At 32.1% G+C, this 22,898-nt stretch overlaps 2 protein-coding genes across 3 annotated transcripts; one reads left to right on the top strand and one right to left on the bottom strand.

Moving 5' to 3' along the window:
• The first annotated feature begins 594 nt into the window (after positions 1-594).
• Positions 595-22,135, top strand: LOC147275395 (endo-1,3;1,4-beta-D-glucanase-like). 2 transcript variants are annotated; one of them, XM_086256054.1, is made up of 7 exons: positions 595-742; positions 1,018-1,039; positions 1,635-1,758; positions 2,128-2,239; positions 2,477-2,599; positions 3,218-3,318; positions 22,004-22,135. In XM_086256054.1, exons 5-7 carry the CDS (start codon positions 2,497-2,499, stop codon positions 22,133-22,135), a joined length of 336 nt encoding a protein of 111 aa, XP_086112180.1. In that variant the 5' UTR covers positions 595-742; positions 1,018-1,039; positions 1,635-1,758; positions 2,128-2,239; positions 2,477-2,496. The 2 variants fall into 2 exon arrangements, with proteins under 2 accessions (XP_086112180.1, XP_086112181.1); XM_086256055.1 differs by having other exon boundaries at positions 2,128-2,218; positions 2,510-2,599.
• On the bottom strand, positions 4,029-16,084 carry LOC147275396 (uncharacterized). The gene is made up of 11 exons (XM_086256580.1): positions 16,043-16,084; positions 10,680-10,835; positions 7,291-7,564; positions 6,772-6,871; positions 6,565-6,689; positions 6,391-6,472; positions 6,166-6,298; positions 5,901-6,058; positions 5,304-5,798; positions 5,051-5,176; positions 4,029-4,137 (listed from the first exon to the last, which is right to left on the bottom strand). The coding sequence occupies exons 2-11, from the start codon at positions 10,821-10,823 to the stop codon at positions 4,029-4,031; spliced, it is 1,746 nt and encodes a 581-aa protein (XP_086112706.1). The 5' UTR covers positions 10,824-10,835; positions 16,043-16,084.
• Positions 22,136-22,898: the final 763 nt, after the last annotated feature.

A 22,898-nucleotide genomic window follows, 5' to 3' on the forward strand; every position in this document is an offset into this window, starting at 1 on the left:
GGAAGCAAGCAGCTGAGCATGCAACTAGGTCTGACCAGGTGCGTGGGTCTCTGGCAACCATTCATTCACATGCAGGTAACTTATTCATTAAGTTTTCCTTTGCCTATATAAGGCACCACATATGCACAAAATGAAGCATCTAGCAATCTATCAATACACACGCTAAACACTTTGCATTTCCATCCAAAAAAGAGCCTACCCAACTTGCTGAGAATAACCCAGAACATTTGCCTTGTTCTTCCCATTCTCCCAAGTTCTTCCTTTGTTCTTCCTCATCCACCATCAAACACCACCACTGATTTCATCATCGGAGTGTGTTTGGCTGGTACCACACCGGTCCATCTCCTTTGATCTTGTTTTTGTCTACAGGAAGATCTCAACCAGCATCCACTTCATCATCCAGCGAAGCACTTGATCAGCCAGATCAGCATATCTAAGTTGTTGCATCTACCTTACGAGAATTTGCATCAACAGGTCCAACACTACTTTCCGTTGCCCCATATTTTCTCTTCCAAATTTAGTATCTGAGAAAGAGTGTGTGCTCTCTGTTTTTTTTTTGGTTGAAAATTTTAGCCTTAACTGATCAGAAAAACAATGTCAGGCCCTCAGTGCTGTTCTAATCCACCAATTATCAACCCAAACTGTGGAGTAGACTGTGTTGAAAAACTTGGAGGCCTTAACATCTATGTCACTGGCTCCCCTAACTCCAAGCTTGCCATTGTCCTCATCTCTGATGTTTTTGGTACCTGCCTAGCACTTTAAACTTCTACTTCTTTGGTTCTAATGCTATCTACCTATTTTTCATTTCATGTTGAAGGGAAGTATTAAGAGGGAAGTGTGATGAGTAGAGTTCTTTTAAGTTTTAACTTGTTTAATAATGGAGAATCAGTGATATTTCATTATGAACTTAGAATACATAATACATATTGATCATCTCTCCTGCTATGTAAATATTGGATTTATCAATTCCATCATTGCTATGATTCACTGAATTTACATATTTGACTTGTCCTGCAGGATATGAAGCTCCAAATTTGAGGTATGGGCCATATGGCTAATTCTAAAAAAACTTTTTGTCTTTGACTGTAATTTGAGCTGTCTCTTCTTGTTTTTGAAAAAAAATTTATGTCTCTGTATTATAATGAGTAAATGAGGGTGTTTGTCAAATCAGATAGAACTATGTTCTGTTTTAGATTCAGGAAGATGATTACTCTTTACAGTGCTAGGATTTCATGCTGAACCTCTTCGAGACTAATGATGCGATATCTGGATAGTTTATGTTGTGAATTTTTTCACAGGATTACATAGCTCATGTAAAAGATGATACAAAAGCTCTAGTTTTTATATGTTCATTTCATGGAAAAGGTGAAACAAGAAAAGAAGAAGAGATGTTGGTGTATAGGAAGTCCTTTGTCAAACTCATAATTATGAAAATTATGATTCAATGAAGCAAATTTCTGCCCAGAAGTTAGTTTCTTTAGTGTTTGTGATTGAAGCGCAACTCCATGATCATTTTTAATCGATTGTAGTTAACCAATTATTTGCAGTATTGAAATATGGTTATCTATATGTGTGTATAATCTAACATACTTCCTGATAAGTGAGAACTAATGTAGTCTGATTTCTACTTTAAGGAAGCTTGCGCAAAAAGTTGCTGCTGCTGGGTTCTGTGTGGTAGTTCCAGACTTCTTCCATGGTGATCCATTTGTATATGACAATAACAGGCCTCTAGCAGTCTGGTTAGAAGATCATGCAACGGTTCGCTCTAGCCTTTTCATGAATGCCTAGAGTTTATTTTTATGCTCAACTTAGGTCCATCGTAGATAATCTTAAGGGCATTACTCAGAATTTCACTTTTTTGGCTGCATGAAAATTTATGTGGATTAGGCTGTGTGGTTTCCTTCTTAACCCTGCACACAACAGATGGTTTCTATTCTAGCAAAAAAAAACTATTAAATTAATGGTTTCAAAGGTTTTAAAATGATAAGGACTGCATATTGTCTGACTTGACATTGAAATTGGTGGCCCTAATTTTGTTAACTTCCACATGTTGCTGCAGATTTTGGTTACAGATTCATGTTAAATATTTTAGTGTCTGAAGCTGAAGCTTGTTACGTGTTTTACTAGGATAAGGGATTTGAAGATGCAAAATCAGTTATTAATGCTCTTAAAGGTAAAGGTGTTTCTGCAATTGGAGCTGCAGGCTTCTGTTGGGGTGGTGAGTGATTCTTTTCTTATAGTTGTTGTCAGGCGTGCATGATATTCATTTCCTTGTAAACAACTTGATTTAGTTTTTTTTTAGTTTTTTTTTAGTTTTTTTTCATAATCATTTTCATATACAATTTGCATTCTTTATCATATCTTCAACTGGATGCTTGGAACCATTAGTACTTCACATATTGTTATTCTTAGCCAGTAAAAGAAAAAAAAAAAAAGAAGGAAAAAGAAAAAGGAAATACTTCATATATTGCTACAGCTGGCTAATATACAAACTCGATGTTGTTCTCAGCCAAGGTCGTGACTGAACTTGCGAAGTCTGCGTTCATCCAAGCTGCTGTGCTTTTACATCCTTCATTTGTTTCTTTGGATGATATTGAGGGTATGGATATTCCAGTTCTTAAATGTTTCAAATCTATATTGTAGTTGCATTATGTTATATCTGCACTTCAGCCTAGCATTGTTGTTGGAGCAACTTTAAGTATGAAAATGAAATGGTACATAAATCATCCCGACATAAAATTCCAGCTTTTATCATAATCTAGCAATATAGAGCAATTGCATATACATTAAAATGTCTTCTTTTGAGCCTGTTATGGAAAATAAAGGAAGCTATCTTAGTCGCAGAACATTTATTTTGTGAACTGGTTGCTAATTACAAGGTTTATATCATATCATTTCATTTTAACAGCCTCCAGAGTCCAGTCTAATTGTGGACTACACAAAAGAGTTGGGAGGGCTAGTTCACAATGCACCCTGCTATTGCTGTTTGATTTGAAGCAGGCACTGCATCAGACTATTGACAATTATTTGAATCCTAAATGATGCCAATTTGCCTTGAATTTGAAAAAAACAAAACAAAAAACCCCTTCACTGGTTTTGCATTGTCATTGTTGTTTTTGTTGTTACTTTATCATTATTATGCTCTAGGACCAGAGGAGAGAAGAGTTCTTGAAATCTGATTCCATCATACTTTCAATTTGAATAAACTTATTGGCAGGGGTTAAAGTTCCAATCGCGGTGCTAGGAGCTGAGATTGACAACTATTCTCCACCAGAACTCTTGAAACAGTTTGAGGAGATATTAACTGCTAAATCTGAGGTGCAAAGGGGTTCTTTTTTCTTTTATTCTTATTTTATAATGTTCATATACTTGCTTCATAGTGTTTGGTCATACATTTCTTTCTCCATAGACTGTAGAACAGATTATTACATGAGATCTGAAGTGGACAGGATTTCATTCCTTGATTAGGTTTGCACTAGGGTTCGTGCCCGCGCGATGCTGCGGGTCTGAAAAAGTTATAAAATGTGTTTGAACGTTATAATATTTAAGTTTAAAGTTTTGCAAATGTTGTTAAGGTTTGTTAAATTCATATTTAATGTAATTAAGTTATAGTTATGTGTGTGCAATATAAATAGAGCAATAAACATAAATTAATTATTTGAAGCAATAAATAAACAAAGTATTTGTAATGAGAAAATGTGTAAAGACTCTATTATGTGAATTTTTTTAGAAGTGCATGGAAGTATGAAACTGTGAAGATATGATAAATGTGCAGAACTTGAATTTTAAGCTGTAATAACTGAATAAAATTTAACAAATATATTTGTAAATAGTAGCATCAATGTTGCTGATGCATTTAAAGTTACAAAATGATGGTTGACAGTATGTTTTTTATGCTGGTTGCGAGATTAAGATATCGCTGATATCTTAATAAAGCAAACAGCATGCAAAAAATATTACAACACTTGATTATAGAATTGTATGTGATACATAACAAAAAGAGCAAGATGCACTGTCGAAGAGTTGTTTCATGGATCTGGAGAGGTTGATGTATGAGTTTGAGGAGATTTTTGTTCAACATTGGGTGGTTGCTCATCCTCTTTGTTGTCTCCTGCAGGTGGATGCTCCTCTGTTCTGCTGAAAAATTAGAATATGTTATTTGTTAGGTGTACATGAATAGTGAAACTGTGATTGTGTGGAGTTAAGAACAGTTGGTAGTTGAAAGTAATGTGAATTCAATTTTTCAGTAACATTATGATATTTTTGAATAGGAATTGAATGGTTTGAATGGATTGTGGATGTGAAAATAATGTGGAGTATATGCTTTTTTCTGAAAACAATGTTGGGCTAAAAATAATTTGTATGGCAGAGTATATAGTTTGTTTTTGCATAATAGATTAAGAATTGATTTTTGGAAACTAATGATAAAGTAAATAAGAGTCAAAGATAAATGAATGAATGTAAGCAGTATTATTAAAGCAGTTAGTTAACAAAAAAAATTGTGGAATGTTTCATCTAAAGTAGATAGTTGGGAGAAGGTATGTTGTGTGTTTGATGTTATCCAATATATTTTGGCATAGATTTAGTTATTTGATAATTATATTATTTTATATAGCAGCTAAACTATTTTAAAGAAACATGGAAAAGAGATGGTTTAAAGGGAAAGAAATTTTAGAATTGTTTCCTATATTGGTATATTGCTTGCAAGCTGATTTGAATAATTTCTTTGTTATATATATTGAGGAGATTATAAATGTTTGGAATTGTGAAATCAGCGAAAATGGTTTACAAAAGATAGATACACATACACAGCGTTAAAACTTGTAGTTTGTTTTATTTCTAATATTTTTTCTATGTTTGTTTAAGATGGTTGAGTTGAGGAATACTGTGAATGAAGCCAAATTTATGTTGGTTTTGAATTAGGTTGGTTCTAATGTAATGAATAAAAATTAGAATTGAGATAATTTAATTGGAGTTGAATAAATTATGAATTATAAATAGGAGGGGGATATATTCAAGAGTGTGTAGCATTGTGTAGGGAAAAACAAACCTGATTTTAGCTTTCTTTGCTGCTGGTTTAGTCTTCAATTCCTTGAGTGGAATATCATCGAAAGTTGAATCAGATTGTTCTGGAGGATTTGGAGCATCACTTTCCTCAGCTTTTTCTTCAGTTTCACTAACAGTTAATGAGATGCAAAGCAAAAGAAAAATGTAAAGCTGTTAATAAGTATTAGAGCTTGTGTGTAAGTTATAGGTAAAGAGTAAGAATACAAAAAAATGTAAATTATTGGAAGAGGAATTACCTCTGGTATTTTTTCCTTTGTTTTTTGATAGCGCTGAAAAGAGCTCTTCTCACTGTGAGGTTGGCTTTTGATATGGTTCTTTTCCTCAAATTGGTGGATGAGCTAGGAGTGGGTGTAACTGGAGCTATTTTAGCAGAAGGTGATGGGCTATGGAGAAGCAATTTTTCAGGTAATGGATTTTCTTTTGCAATGGGTACTTGCTCAGCAGGTGGAGTTGATGATGATTCAATCAGAAGGGGTTCTTCATCAAACACAGCATGTATAAGGAGATCATTCCTATTCAAATCACTTTTCAGGGTTCCAAATCGAAGCTGAAAAATTTTTGCCTTTCCTCTCACCCGAAGCAGTGCCTCTGGAAATTGGTTTTGATCAATGAAACCACTTTCAACAACCAGATTGTAGCATGAAACTCGGAATAATTGTTCTGCTTGTTTTCCAATCACAATCACATTGGCCACATCAGTTTGGTCTGCAATTACAAAGCTTACTTTGAACCTGTAATTTCAATTTGTTAGATGTTGCATCAATCAAGTATAATTGTTGAAATTAGTATAAATCATGTAAAGAAATTTCCACGTTAATAGTTGTTAATTATACCAAGGGATTGGATTGATTGCACTGTGCTTCGGGCAGATGAGTTTGTCATTTTGGGCAGTGATTCTTAGTTGTTTGAAGCAACTTGGGCAAGCTTTATACCACCATCCAGCATGCGTGTCAAAACGCGTGATTGTAGCTCTACAGGTAAGAATCTTATCCTGCATTAGATTTAGAGATAAAGAACAAGAGTTAAAGATAATTTAGATGAGAAAGGAAAATAAAGTTCATGAAAATTGTTAAATGTATTATGTAAATAAATCTTTACCTTGCAAAGTTGTGGATCAAGACGATTCAAAGCCTTGACAGTTAATCTGTCAGTAGTTTCTAGCTGCTGAGGAGGTTCTCGTGGGGCTGTGGAAGGTGGTAAGATGTTGATAGGCATTGCAAAACCACGAAAACTGCAAGTTTCATATTTAAAAAGGAATGAAAATTGTTAATTAAAAGGAAAAAAAAGTAACGTTTGTATAGTGAAAAAGTGTGAGAATCATACGCTAATTTATATGAATCAATTTCTGGTATCTCTGGATTGAGGAAGATTGCAGTGGCATTGGTGCTGCTCAGAACTGGTTTTTCTACATGTTTATAAGAGGGTGAACTTATCATATTTACTATAAGATTATAAATAAATTGAATAGGAAAAAGGATAAAACAATTGCTTATTTACTCTGGTATTCCTTGACTTTTAAACTGGTGAAAACAACGAACACTGGCGGTGGTAATTGTTGTACAGCTTCATGATCAAAGTCTTTGGCAGCATCACTCCATAGTGTAACTCTGATCTCATTTCTTCTACAGTAATAGAGATAAAAGAGCATGTGTAAGCATTAATATGAAAAATTTGAAAGTTGATACACAGTTTTTAAGAATTTACCTCATATTCTCTATGTGAATTTCACACTTGTTCTCAATCCTTGCGTTGTCAACCATCATGTGTTCCAAAGGTTGGATAGCAATTATCCGTCCCATTAAATCTGGTAATCATTGGCATGAGATGTTCAACAGTTTGAATGATTTGAAATTGGATAAATGATATTTGAAAGATGTTTAAATTCAAATGACTCTTCACCAGTGTGAAAATTTAAACCTAGGAGAACTGATTTGACAGTTTGCCATGCATTTATTATGTTACTATTAGGAAGAATTCATAATGAAATGATAATTTGCATTTTGATAGTTGGAAAAAAACATAAAAGCAAATAATTAATTGATATGTTTGTAAAATAGGTAGCAGAATCAAATGACAGCACATAATTTTGTATTTGATGGCATTACAAAGTGAGCAAAGTTAAATAATTTATTGTATCTTGAAGCAAATAATGCAACTGAGAATTAGCAAATTGAACTTAAGTAAATTTGTAACCAAAACTATGACATTAAGTGTCATGATTACCTGTAAGAAGTGTATGGACATTGATCCGTGATGGAAGTTGACTGTAGTCAAGGAGGTGGAAACGATGGATTGGGATGGCTGGGTGAATGGCTGTTAATTTTTTGAAATTTGTTCTCTCATTGAAGATGAGCAATCCAACGTGAGGTACAATCTTGTAAGATGATCGATTGTTGACAGTATGGAAATGAGAAATCTCATAAACACACCCAGCTTCAATTTTTGGACCAACAATATCATAATCTATCTCTTTAATTGTTGCTTGGATTGCATCTCCCTTGATGGTGAGAGACAAAAAAGGTTGGGAAAAAAATAATTGAATAATGAATACATGGAAAGAAAAGTTAAAATATTAATAATAATGAATGAACAAAAGTAAGGTTGGTCTGGAAAATTGTTGAGAATAGATACATAGTTAAATTATAAGGTATATAAGAAGGCAAAAAGTGGAATGACTTTTGTAGAGTAGGATTGAGCATAAAAAAAAAAGAAAAGCAGAAAGTGTAGTCTGTATTTTAAGAGACTTAAAGTCATGCTTGAGATGATTGTAGGTGCATTTTACGTTGGAGAATTCAGTTAAGGATACCCAATCAACAACAATACCTGAGGATATAACACATATATATCCTAAACAACAAAGTTAATAAACACATAGCATATCATGTTTCTTAAATACCTAATCACATAACCATATAAGACATATAACTCATAATATGTAATGGATATATAACTTATAATATGTAATGGATATATAAGTCATAATATGTAATATCCTTAACTCATAATACCTAGAATGTTTGTTAACTGCCACATAATCATATAACATATATAACTCATAGCATGTAATGGATATATAAAATTTTGGGTTCTTAAATATCTGAGGGCCTGAGATATATGGTTATTTGATTGGTTTGGCTATTTTTAAGAGCAGTGTTAGATATAACCAAGTTTTGAAGGGATTGAACTAATTGAAATTTGTAGTGTGAAAATAAATATTTGGCTGTGCATATGAGTATATTGGATTAGAGAGTATGTTAAGTATATAGTTGAGAAGATATTAGGATAGATGTTGGAATTTAAAATGGGAGTTACGGATTAAGAGTACTATGTTTTAATCAAAAAAGATAGGGTTGGTGAGCAAATAAAGTAAATCACATAAGCATCAGACTTAAAATCATGATAAACGAAAATTATTATTGGACAATAAATTTTTTAAATGTGTTAGAGAAAATTAGCGGAAAAAATTTAGAATCATCAATAAGTATGGTCATGTTGTAAGGTTTACCAAAAAAATAAAAGAAAAAAACAAATGTTTAAAAACACAAATTAATTAGAGAAGGAAACCAATTGAATTTTGGATTTGTTTGTGATTGGTTTACTCTTTAAATGGCTGTGGATGTTAGTTCATGTTTTATACTTGCAGTATAAATTGAAGATATTGAATGTATTGAAATGGATATTATTTTAAGTGCGAGTTGTTTATAAGAGCTTATCATAACTGATTTAAATGATCAGGAATTTAAGGAATGCAATCTAATTTGAAAAGAGGAATGAAGTTAAGCTGAGAATTTGTGAACAATGTATAGAAAGATAATTTGCTAGTATTAGGAAATTGAAATTGGCCATTGAAATTGTTAAGATGCTCGAAATTGTTAGTAATTTAGGAAGTTTAATTATAAGGGATTTTTTTAATTAATTGATGGTAGGTTTAATATGATTATGGAATAAAAGAGCTATAAAATATGGAGTAAGGTTTTAAAAAAGAAGCGTAATGGAGTAAGGTTATAAAAAATAAGCGCAAGTGTTGATTGGAATAAAAGGTATAGAAAGGTGGACTGATGTAATTGGATAATTGTGGATGTATGAAGCGTTTAGAATGTAGAGATACATACAAAGGTTAAGAAATGTTCTAAAAGTCTATAAAATGTGTAGTAAGTGTATTACATTTATATGAAAGTTCTAATCTGTTTATTTGTATAAATATACAATATAATTAATTTGTAGATTGCACAGTTGATGCTGCCAATCAGGAGATTGTATGGTAATGAAGGTAGAAAATTGCTGTGTGATCAATTTATAAATTGTTAAATTTTTTTATTTGGTGATTCATGGGTCATTTTGGCACAGGGGAGCAGTTTTAAATAAATGAGGGGCATGCAATAGCAAAACTGACTGTGGGAATGTAGATTGACAATGCACTAAATAAATTGAGTAGTAAGTAATCTTATCACATGAATCTTTTTGTGTTATGGGTAGATTTGTACTGAATTGTAACAAAGTGAATAAAAAGTATACTTCTTGTACTCATAGATGATTTCGAAAATTTGATAGTATTGTAGATAATAAGCAAGTGAAAAAGTGAATTGTAGTTTAGTTGTGGACTAACTAATAAGGAAGTGAAAAAGCGAAATGTAGTTTTGTAGGGTTTAGTTGATAGCGTGTGTGGAGCAGAAAAGTATTTAGAATATTATCTAGCTCTCCTTTTTCATAAGGTGCTTTAGTTGGGTCTAGTTGAGATGACTTATTTTCGTGTAGAATTGTTATGGTAAGAGTTAAAATTTGGAAGATTAATTTTCATTCAGTTAGTGATTGGATTGTGATGTGGAAGTTGCATTATTGTCAGGCAGTATTATACATTTACAGTTATGATTGCTGAAATGTTTGAGTTAATATATATATGTATATACATATATATATGAGCCAAATTAATAGTAAGGATACGATTAATAAGTAATAGAATTTGTTTGATAGATGTATGCGATGGGTTAGGCTATATGAAATAATGCAAATAAGTTGGTTATAGATGTTAACGAAATTTGATTATGGTTTTCCAGACATGAGACAAAAATTGATATAAGAAGATTAATTTGACTGACTTCAGCAAATTTAGTATGGATTAGATTAATTAGCTAAGTATGATAGATAGATTGTGAATAGCATCTTTGGGTGGTTAAATTTTTGTGAGACCATTTTACTATAGTTGGTGTATTTTTATTATATGTTATCACAGCTAGATAGATGATTGATTTATGTTTTGTAATATTAGGTAAGTTGATAAAAAAACATAAATTGAATGAAACACAATTGTAAGTAAAATGCTAAGGTAGGTCTGGTATGATAATGCAGAAAAAGAAAAGTTGAACTGAATGTCATTAATGAAAGTGAAATAGAAAGAAAATGAATAACATAGACAATTGATAAAGAAAATGAATAACATAGACAATTGATACAATGCATGGATAACAAACAGTTATAATTTACAGAAATGAAAAGTAAATATTGATTAAAGGATAGTGAATGCAATATATAGCAGATATTAATGATTGTAAATTTATGTATTTGAAAATTAAGGACAACATGAATAAATTAGTATAAGAAAATAATTTTCTTACAATCGAATCTACCAACACGCAGTGCAAGCCAGCAAACTGGTCATCAGATCCATATGCCCTTGGCCTCCAAAGCCTGCAAATGCGGACCCTGATTTTTTTATTGTCTTCAAAGGGTATCAGATTGCGGATTGGAACCAAGCTCATTGTGCTGCAGATCTGCAAACATAAGATAACTGTGACTTAGAAAAAAAACAAAACAATGAAATGTTTGTAATAGCAAATATGCATGAATAAAATGACATTCTTTTATAATATGTCCATAGTGTACTTAACCTGTTAAGAAAGGTTGGAGAACATCTTTGTACACTATGTTTTTAGCAAATTTATTTGGTGCTTCTCCATTATTTTCTATCATGATTTTCAGTCCTTGCCTAGATGTAACTCTAGATAATGCAACATAGAGTTGCCCATGAGTGAAGACAGATTCTGGAAGATACAAACCAACTGTTTTGAGAGATTGTCCCTGACTTTTATTTATTGTCATTGCATAACATGACCTGATTGGAAACTGACGCCTTTTAAAAATGAAAGGCCATTTTTTTTCGGTGGCAGAAAGAATAATTCTAGGTATGAATACTTTGTGGCCAATGTTATTACCAGTGACAATTTTTGCTTCAATGGCCTTGTCAAGCATTTGAGTAATAACTAATCTTGTTCCATTACAAAGGCCTGAGGATTGATTTAAATTTCTTAACAACATGATAGGCATACCTACTTTTAATGTCAAAATGTGTGGAGGCAGACCACTAAATTCAAGTTGGTTAAGAAATTCCACAGGATACATCAGACTAAGATTTTCAAAATTGCTAGATGAAGAGCATAAAGAATCTGAACTCATATAAGTTCGATGAGTTCCAGGTACTAAATCAATGACAAAATTGTTTATTTCTGTAACTGTTGAATTTCTAGGAGTAATGATGGCTCGTTCTCTTAGATAAGCAATGTTTTCAAAATTGTTGTCAAAATTTGGGTATGCAGCCAAGAAGATTGAATGAATGGGATTTTTAGATGGCTGAATGAGCAAATCTTCAGGAATTTCTATCCAAGATGCTTCTTCATCATTTAAATCATCCATATCATTGATTTGACCATCTCCAATTTTAAGAATCCAGCTGGCAAAATCTGCTATTCTTTGCTTTTCATTAATGTCTAAATCTTTTTTTAATAATCTCATATTTTGCTTCAAAAAAAAAATTTTAAAGTAAGGCCATAAATAAGAGTTATTAAAACAGGCATCCACTATTTCCTCTCTTGTTCCCCCTGGAATTACTGGCAAGATTTGTCTAAAATCACCTCCTAGCAAAACAGGTTTTCCACCAAATGGTTTGGCATCACATGAATCATGTATTTCTGATAAGATATCACACAATGATTTGTCCAATGCCTCAAAACAATATTTATGATTCATCGGTGCTTCATCCCAAATAATTAAATGAGCTTTTTGAATTAATTTGGCAAGATGTGTTCCTTTTTTTATTTGGCATATAGAAGAATCTGTAGCATTTAATGGAATTTTAAATCTTGAATGAGCTGTTCTACCTCCTGGTAATAACAAAGATGCTATTCCTGATGATGCAACAGCTAAAACAATTTTGCTCTCAGATCTAATCTTGCTTATGATTGTGTGCCACAAAAAAGTTTTGCCAGTTCCTCCATGTCCATAGACAAAAAATAGGCCTGGTTTTTTTTCATTCACAGCAGCTATGACAGAATCATAGATATTTCTTTGCTCTATGTTTAGTTGTGAGATTAAGCTCAAGCATTCACTTTGTAATTCATGAATATTGTAATTTAGCTCCTCTGTCAAAAGTTTATTTTTTAGCTCTAACATCTTATTTTCATCTGGCAGTGGAAGATTATGATTTTTTAAAGAGCTAGATGATGCATTAAAAAGTTGTTCTAATTCATACAAAAGAGAATTTTTGAGCTCAAACTCTGGCACAATTAGATTTGGCATGTCAAAAATTTTTCTAACTTTGTACAAAATATCCTCAGACATACTTTGCCAATAAGTATCCAAAAGTAGTTTAGGATTGGCCACATCACAAAACAAAATCATTGTAACAAATAGTTGTCTTAATTCAGAGCATGTTGCTGTACTAATAACATCTCCCAAGGCTTGAAGCCATTCTCTGTCATCACCTAATAAACCTAAAGATTGGCATGCAGATTGATATGACAAATGTTGAATGCCGTTAACAGTTTTGATATCATTGAAGTTTAAGGCACCTTTCTGCAAATTCAAAAGCATCCTAAGATAATACAATTCACCAGATGCAGGATGAACATAAGCAATTCTACCTAAAGATGTTCCTCTTTGCCTAGGTTTCCAAATTTTATTGCGAGAATCCCACACAAATTTTGAAGGGAATTCTGCATAAGATACATCTCGTGCCTGAGGATAGTTTTTATTTGCTTCAAACCAACTTGTAAGCATTGTCATTTGAACACTTTCTCGATTAACTATCGACTCAAGTGATTGATCAGCGCTAAAAACAACATTTTGCTCTAAAGGCAAATGTATTGGCAATCGTTCCACAGCAGGTTCTCTAAGATGAATAGGGTATTGAAACAATCTCCAAACAGCTTCATATGGAGATATGTACCTACAATTTAGATAGGCTAGGATTTCATCATCTGGTTTATTTTCAAGAACAACTCTAGCTCTATCTGAACCCTTGCTTATATACTTAAAAAGATACTTTATGAGCATTGATTGACAACATGATTCAACATTGATATGAGCATTGTATCTTAATAATAATTCTGGGTTATAAGGAACTACAAATCTGTTGTCAATTTTAATTCCATTTTTTAAGACAAATTTGTCTGGATTTTCACGACGCCTATACACAGGAAAGCCATCTGTTTCCAAAATTGTTTCACTCTTATATTGCTTTGGGAAAAACTTGGAACATTTACCTCCTCGCATGCAAGGAGATTCAAAATTCAATTCTCCACAGGGACCATGAATCATAAATTGATTGACAATATTGTAAAGAGTTGGATGCACAGTCCTATCTGGTATTTCGGCCGAAATTATGCTATTTAAATCTACTGGCGAAGTGCACTTATATTGTTGTTCTAACCAAACTAACAAATGACAGTGAGGCAATCCTCTTTTCTGAAACTCAATTGCGCAGATTTCTGTTTGGAATAAGTTAAAAAAATATAAGTGTAATTAGTATGATTATAATGAAAAAAGAAAATGTAATTAAAAGAAGCTTCTTAGTTTTGTAAATAGTACCTGCCACAGTGTCTCCAAAAGGTTTACCTGATTTGATATAATTAATCATATCACTTAATTTCATTTTGAAAACCCTTGAAATAATATCAGGTCTATCTTCTGGTTTGTAGCCAGGCTTTATATCCAATTCTCTAACAATTTCAGGCCATTTTACATTGCAAGTAAATGTAATGAATAGGTCAGGATTTCCATATTTTCTACAAATTGCCATAGCATCTTGGTAGTTATTTATCATGTTTCTAGGACTTCCAGTATATGAACTTGGCAATATTACTTTTTGACCTATATCATTTGCATTTTTATCACCTTTTGAAATAGCATCATAAATGCCTTTAAATATCTCACTTCTCAAAACTTTTTGGTTTTTTCGAATATAATCTAATCTGTCTTCCTCAAGCGTTGCGTAAGCATCTACCAAAAATTGTTGAAATAATCTTCCACCCTTTAACAATGTACTGAATTCAAGTTCTCTTTCTTGAATTTGATAAGCGATAAAAGCTCTCATAGGCACTCTACCTCTTTTCATTTGATGATTTTTCAAAATATTATTCCATTTGATATCAGGCCTATAACCATCTTCACCGTAGGGAAAGAGAATAGGATACTGTAAAGACATGAATTTTGGGTGTAATTTTGTTATTCTTTGTAATTCTCCACCTTGCAATTCCATGACTATATCTCTATTTGAATCAAAAAGTCCTATATCTCCCACAATTAGACCACCAATTTCATCACATGTTGGCTGTTCATATTGTTTGGTGTCATTTGGCTGCCTAGCTAACAATTTGATTCTCACATTAGAAAGAGAGTTTTCTTCAAATTTGTCCCTCATTGTGCGGAAAAATTTAACCAATTCATTTGATTCGTCAAACATCTTGATAAGACTTTTAACAATATTGTCATCCAACTTTTGATTAGTCTGAAGACGGTTAACAGCACTAAGGCGATTAATTACTTCATTATTTGTATCATAAACATAAAGCTGGGCAAATTTTGGACATTCTCCTTCAGGTGGTACTAATGAACCCATTAAATGATGAACTTGACCACTAATTTTAAAGATGTAAGGGCCTGGTCTATTGTTAATGGAATTATCAACTTTGGCTCCCATTGAAGTGAATGCAAACATAGAATTATATGCTCTAATGTTCTCCCTAAATGCTAAACTTGACTGACCTTTAGCTGGATTAAGTAAAGTGTCTAAAAAAGGGGGTGTTGGCTTGACAATTGGAAGTTTTACCTTTCCTTCTTGACAACAAAGAGTGAATAGAGGCTCATTCTTTTTAGATTTTCTTAGAATAGATTCATTTAACCAAAACAGTGCATTACAATATATACACTTATAATTCTTATCTCCAAAATCAACATATTCGTGAAGAGTTCCTAAAAAAAAAAAAAAACACACACAAAAGAGGGAAAAATCAGAATTACAAAGTATGACTAATATATCAACAATGTTGAAATTGGAAGGAAAACTGGAACAAAAAAAAAGACATACTTTGTCTCTTCTTATGATAATGTGCTTGACCCCTATTCATGTGATTTGAGCTATCTTCAATAGGTGAGGAAATCGAAGCTCCAATAGCCAAATCAAAGTGACTTTGATTAGAGGCTAAAACATGAGAATCAGAAATGATTGAGGAACTGGAAACTCCAGTACCATAATCAAAATGACTTTCATCAGAGGTGAAAGCATTAGAATGAGAATCCACTTGATCTAGAAGCATTTGATATGTGCTTGTTTCAAGTGCATTTGCATAGCTAGACAATCCACTATCAGCAGTTTTTTGTCTTTTATTCTGAGTTATTTGTTTTTTTTTATAGCCACTGCCACAATTAGTATCACACACTTGTTTGCTAGCTATATCAATGCTACTTGATATATTGGAACTATGGCTTTGTTCTATTGTTAAAGTTCTATCACACAGCCTAGGCTTTTTACGCATTGCATTCAAAGCAAAATATTGGAAGCAGTAGATTGATGGCTGGAAAAAAGAAATGTGTATGAATATATAACAGCATGTCTAAATGATACATTACTTGTAAAAGTAAGAGATGCACATTGTAATGATACTGTAAATAAAATGTTTGAAAAATAGATTAAACAGATACTTACCTTTTGCTTAATGCGCAGAACTCTCACAAAAGCAGGAAAGGAATTCCTACAAAGCAGAATTTTGACAACTTTATGAGCGAAATTTTTCTTTTAAATGAGAATTTCTTATTTTTAAATTATTTGATATTGAGTTTGATGATTGGTATTTTTTTTATGGCATAAATAAAATTGACATTTGCAAAGAACAGGTTGTATAAATGTTTAGATCAGCAAGTAAAGGGTTTAGGGTTTAGAGAATATGAAGAGTTTGGACTCTGGAAACACTGGATCAGACAAAGGTTTAATATGAAGTAAAGACCTTACGATGACATTAAGATTGAACAAAAATTTTGGGAGGAGTTTGACATGCATATATGAAAAAAGTGTGATAGAATGATGAAACTTGATGCAAGATATTTGCCCATTGAGTTTTAAATTTCAGTGACTGACATCATGCTAATTTATATTTGTTCATATTAGCAATGTCCATGAAAATGGCCAAGTTCATTTTTCTGTTTTTTTGAAGCTGACTGAATAGTGCAATTAAAAAAAAAGAATTGAAAGATATTTAATAACAACTCACCTATTGGTTGATAGAATTACAAACACCAAGAAAACAATCTCACAACAACCTTTGCACTGCGAACATAACAACACCTATAGAATAAATTTTCTTTTTAGTTAAAATTGTAAAATTCATATTTAAAAAACACATTCACAATATTAGTACAAAGAATTAAGAACCATCATACCAATGTTTTACATTTTCATGAAATTAAAAATTCAGTAAACAACTGAAACATATTTGTTAGAAACTGACCTGTTGCCAAAAAACAATTAAATAGATTGATAAATAATTTGAACAGATGTTTTCTAAGAGTAAGATATTTGTTTCGCTACTTTGAAGATCAAGCATAGATATAGTTAACACTTCAAGGGATTAAACCAATTGGAATTTGTAGTTATATCTATAATGTAGAGAATATTCACTATCAAAGCATGTTATTGTTGCTCATCTGATGAACTATTTAAAAAATATGATATGTTTATGTGTTTATAAACTTTATTCTTTGGCAAGAAACTTAGTAAAAGCAGAAATAATATATAATGGATTTATAAAATTGTGGGTTGCGGCAAAGCCAGTGAGCACCTTCTAAATGTGAGCAAAATCATAGAGGCATAACAAAAACTTAGTTCATACAACCATATAGATGCATAAGCTAACAGAAGATGACTCAATACATAATTATAGGTTAATTTGTTAGAGCGAAATAACACATCAACCAATACTAAGGGTTATTCATTGAATTGTTTTACACATGAATGTGCATGTACATCTTTAAAAAGTATTGAATAAAAACGAACCTGCTGCCCAACAGAATTCCCTAAAGGTGAGTTCAATGGTGACCGTTGCAAAAGCACGACAATAATACCTATGAAACATAATAGCACCAAATAAATTTAAAAATTGAAACCATAACAATATAAAAAGAAACTATCAAATTATATTATCCAAATTAGAAAATAAAGAGAACCTATGTCACAATTGACAAAAGCTCGATTGACAAACTTAATTGAATACTGATATGAAAAACAAAGTCAATAAAATGTATACAGTTATTAAAGATTAAATGAATGTATCCAAAGCTGCAGCGACCAAAAAAATTAATGCCAGTTGTGAAAGATCATATAAATCTCAGCCAAAAAAGGAAACAAATTGAGCTCACTGAAAGCCTCTCAATGTTTGGCTTTGTTTTTATGATTAGATATATAGATTTGACTCATCCATCAGGGAAACACAAAAAAAGGCAAAGAAAAAGCCATTGAATGATAGTTTGTGCTGATTTTTTAGCAGAAATTTGAAACCAAATAAATTAACACAAATGTGTGAAATATAGTAATTGAATTCCAGAGAAAAAGAAAAAGCCATTGAATGATAGTTTTTACTCTTTTTTTAGCACAAATTTGAAACTAAATAAATTAAGACAAATCTCTGAAAAATAGTAATTGAATTCCAGCTCCAAAAAAAAATTTTTCAGCATAACCCGAAACTAATTTGTTTTGGTTGATTGAAATTGCTTAATAAGCATTTGTTTGTATTTAAGGATTTCATATTTAAGCATACAATGTTATTGTTAGCTTCCACAGCATTGTCTTCATTTTAAGGAACATGTATCCATGGAACTGTTCAAGTATGTTAATTGTGAAATAATAATACTATAGAGATATGATTGATCTTGTTAAACCATCAAAATTGGTTATGTATGTTTTAGGTAGTTGATGCACTTAACATACATACAAACTAATGTAGGGCTGGTTTACAATAATTGATTGCACATGCATTTCATAAGATTGAAAATATCTAGTCAAATTGATTCATGATTATTAAAATTAATTGCTAGGTTTTAAAATTATTTGGTGCTATTATGTTTCTTTGGTGCATTTCAGTAGTTGTAGCTGAAGTTATGTCACTATAAATATACATCATTAAAAGATCAAAGAAACCAAAATTATCGAAACATATGAATATAACTTAATCAGGTATCACCATGCAATCATGCAATGACATGAAGATTTTTGTTTTGTTTGACCTTGTTTTTTTTTTACATATAAGAATGATTGAAGTGCAAAGAATTTGTTGGGAACAATTGATAGGAACAGACCAATTAAAATGGTTTAATCTATCTATGTAGATAAAAAAAAAGTACCTTTTGTGACGATATAAAGGTCTCCAATATCTTTTCACTGATGAACCTACCACAAAATGACCATGAAGATTAAATACAATATAAACTAAGCTGTGGGGAGGTGATATAATGTCATACAGGGGACACCCTTTTAGCCAAATGGTCAGTTGTGCGCAGATATAAAAATGAAAATAGATTCATAAATGGGAATGGTTTGAAAAATAGATAAACCATTGGTTCTCTCTAATAATGATACTGGAAAAAGAAAAGAAAAAAGTGACTTATTCATTCTTACCTTAACTGCCGTATGAACAATTGGTATATTATGTCCCTACAAAAAAGTAAAACATACATTAGCAGAAGTATAAAGATAATAAAATACATACAGACGTCAGTGGCATGATCCAAAAGGCAGGTGTAAATTATAATTCGATATGTAAAGCAGCACAAAAGTGAGAAAGTGAATTTGATAGCGAAGATATTGCCTGGGTGCCATATGTTCTTTGTGAAAACATTTAGTGTACTGATGAACCAAAAGAGACACAACCTCCAGAGTAACAGTTTTTCATCTAAAGGTTTGTCAATAAGTTCCAGCGAAAAGAAAAAAAAATTATACACTTATGATAGAAGCCGAAACACATTAAATGACTCTCATAGAAATGGACCAAACAATAACAACAAATTAAAATAAATGAACCACAGGAGGAATAGACAGAAAAAAAAAAATTTTGAAAGAAAGAAAATCATAAACAATGAAGAATGATATTTGAGAAAAGAAATGATAATTATAAATGATAAATAACCAAGATAAAAGAAAACAAATGATAAATAATGAAGATAAAAGAAAGCAAATAATTGTAAATTTCAAAAAATAGTAAAAGATAATGAAGGAAATCAAATAGACTAAATGCAGAGATGAAGAGAAACGCTGACTCTCATAGAAATGGACCAAACAATAACAACAAATTAAAATAAATGAACCACAGGAGGAATAGACAGAAAAAAAAAAAATTTTGAAAGAAAGAAAATCATGAACAATGAAGAATGATATTTGAGAAAAGAAATGATAATTATAAATGATAAATAACCAAGATAAAAGAAAACAAATGATAAATAATGAAGATAAAAGAAAACAAATAATTGTAAATTTCAAAAAATAGTAAAAGATAATGAAGGAAATGAAATAGACTAAATGCAGAGATGAAGAGAAACGCTGACGATGTGGATGAAATGAAGTATATACATTTACTTTACTACATCTCTTGAACCTCTTAGCCCGTATACACCCAGTATATATTCATAAAACATAAATAAGATGATAGCGTATTATATGAACCATTAAATTCCCATATGAACAAAAGCTATGCATGTGGAGGTTTAGATAAAAATAAAGCGACAGAAAAACAGAACCAAAATAAATCACACAATAGCACTCAACTCCACCGATATAACTGCATAGGAACAACATCAGTTAGCAAGATAAACAAAAACTGAGAACAAACAATCATGCAACAGAAACAAAATAAGTTAAAAAGAGAATTACCCAAGAGAATCGAAAACTTACAAACCCTTGAGAGGCAATCACATTAACCCAGAACAAATACAGAAAGCAAGGAAACATAAGCACACAAATAAAACAGAGCCACTGTAATGGAAATTAGACTTATCTCTTGAAGAACCAGCGAACGGACAGATTCACTCATCGCAATGACAAACACAAATCAACGACGATCGCAACGCCAGATCAGGATGAAACAGTGATTATCTCCTCGGATGCAGAGCCTGCAACATTTCTTATCATCAATCACTGATTATTAATTTTTTTTAAAAGAGGGAAATTTCTTTAAAAAACTTGTGGCAGACCTTACCTCCAACGTCAATCAACGACATGATAGTCTGAACTCATCACCCACCCCAGTCGCGCGACGACGAAATGCAAATCTCGTTAGCAAACGCCTCTCTCAAATGCATCGTTCATCCAGTCACAAAAGAATTGCACAGTTGGAAACCGACCAAACCCAGAAACCAAAAGCCAAATCGAGCAGAATTACCAAAAGGGGCAGGCCCAATTCGACAATTGCACAGGGGCAATCAGATAAAAAAATATAACAAATGTGAGGCAACCATGAACAAATGGCAGCAATGGTAAAAAAAGGGAAAACCGAAGGCCAGAAATAACAAAAAATTGCAAAGACGAAAATAGGCCAAACTCACCCTGAAAATTACAACCCCCACCAACAGACCAACAAAAACCCAAGGGCCAAATAGATTTTTCCGTCACACCCAGAAACCAAAAGGCAAACGGGGCAGAATTACTAAAAGGGGCAGGGCCAATCCGATAATTGCACAGTGGCAATTAGATCAAAAAAAAAAAAAGATGTGAGAGAACCATGAACAAATGGCAGCATGGGTAAAAAAACGGAAAGTCGAAGGGCCGAAACTACGAAACCGCGAAAAGACGAAAAAAGACCAAACTGAGCCCGAAAATTACAACCCCCACCAACACAGCAAAAAAAACCCAAGGGCGAAAAAGAATTTTCCAGCTACAGTCTAGCTACAGTAAGCCTCATCTGCGCGTTTAGTATATATAGAATTTTTGTAATTCCTTCCAGAGGTGATTTCAGCATTATTTTTGGTTTCCTAAAAAGGGAGTGGTGCAGAACCTCACTTCAATTTATTTTACCTAATGCATGATTGCCTAATTGTAACATCTAATTAAGCAAAATTGAGCAAGCTCCTAACTAAAACTCTAATGTTTTGATTTGGGTCATCACAGTTATCTTTCATATGTTAGGAAGAAAAAGAAGTGCATTTTCAGCCGTTCATGTATCTCACACACACACATGCCCGTTCACATTTGGGGCTTGCTTACATAAACACATGAATTATGTGTGTGTATGTGCGTGCCTTCACATGCCTCATGCTACCTGTGAAGGACATTTCTAGAAGGTTTTATGCCATTGTCTTATTCCTCTTGTACTTGGCTAGATCTTCAACTGAAATGAGTAAGAACTAAGAACTTTTGTGTGCTTATAATCTGTCTTCAAAATGTTATAGGAATACAATTTTCTTAGTGAGTTCTGCTGCATTAGTAATTCAGCAAAGCTCTGTATGAAACCTGGGGACTTAAATCTTTGTAACACTCACGAATTCATGTCATCTTTTGCTGAGTCCTTACCAGGGCTTTGTCTATGTTAACATTGCACGTACATGATCAAGCCACTTTCCACAAGTTCTCTCATCTTGCATTTGTCCGCATTTAGTGTAAAAACTAAACAATCTTGTTTCCTTATAGATTGATAGCTATGTGAAGATATTTCCAAAAGTTGCACATGGTTGGACCGTGAGGTACAATGTTGAGGATGAAGCAGCTGCCGAGGAGGCTCATAACAACATGTTGGAGTGGTTTGCTAAGCATGCTAAGTGATTACAAACTTGTACCGTATTCTCATTCTGAGATGAGAACAATATGGACCATCAAATGCTTTATGTCTCAACTCTCAAATGGTTGAATAATAACCATACTTCAATTTAACTTTAATATTTTATATTAGAGGGCGGATCTATGACATCATATTTTTTACATAAATTTTGATACAAGTTTTTAATCGAGCCTATATCATATAGCATTTCAACGATTCAAACCGTCTATTTTTTAAGTCTCCATTAAAAGATTATCTTTACAAAAAATTTGGTAAATTGAAAACCATTTACTTACAATGATTAAATGGTCAATAAAATAAACTCTTAAAATGTTGACCATTTAATTTTTGTAGGTAAATAATTTACGATTTATCTAATTTTTTACAAGAATAATTTTTTAATGAAAATCTAAAAAATAAATAATTTAGATCGTTGAAATTCTATATAGAATAGGCTCCATTGAAAACTTGTATCAAAATTTGTGTCAAAAATATAATGTCATAGATCCTTTTTTCTTTATGTTATAGCCAAACTGCAAAAAATTATCTTAAATTTGGGGTTTGTTACAAGACCATACTCGAAATTTAAAAGTTAACTTTAAGCTACTTCAACTAAAGGTTATTTCTAAGATACCTTCGTTAGGTTTTCTATCCATTTCCCCATGATGATGTGGCAAACCACGGGATGCCAAATGACCTAAAAAAATGCCAACTGGCCTAACACTATACCATGTAATATAAAATAAATTAAAATTAAAAAACAAAAAA

This window comes from Dryas octopetala, chromosome 9, assembly GCF_963921425.1.
Source record: "Dryas octopetala chromosome 9, drDryOcto1.1, whole genome shotgun sequence".
Lineage (NCBI taxonomy): Eukaryota > Viridiplantae > Streptophyta > Magnoliopsida > Rosales > Rosaceae > Dryas > Dryas octopetala.

Coding starts and splice junctions, on each gene's coding strand:
- LOC147275395 (XM_086256055.1), top strand. CDS start 595: ATGTCAGGCCCTCAGTGCTGTTCTAATCCACCAATTATCAACCCAAAC. Junction 1,759..2,127: donor GGTTAGAAGATCATGCAACG/GTTCGCTCTAGC, acceptor GTGTTTTACTAG/GATAAGGGATTTGAAGATGC. Junction 3,319..22,003: donor TATTAACTGCTAAATCTGAG/GTGCAAAGGGGT, acceptor GTTTCCTTATAG/ATTGATAGCTATGTGAAGAT.
- LOC147275396 (XM_086256580.1), bottom strand. CDS start 10,823: ATGAGCTTGGTTCCAATCCGCAATCTGATACCCTTTGAAGACAATAAA. Junction 6,473..6,564: donor AAAAGTCAAGGAATACCAGA/GTAAATAAGCAA, acceptor ATAAACATGTAG/AAAAACCAGTTCTGAGCAGC. Junction 4,138..5,050: donor GCAAAGAAAGCTAAAATCAG/GTTTGTTTTTCC, acceptor CTAATTTTTCAG/CAGAACAGAGGAGCATCCAC.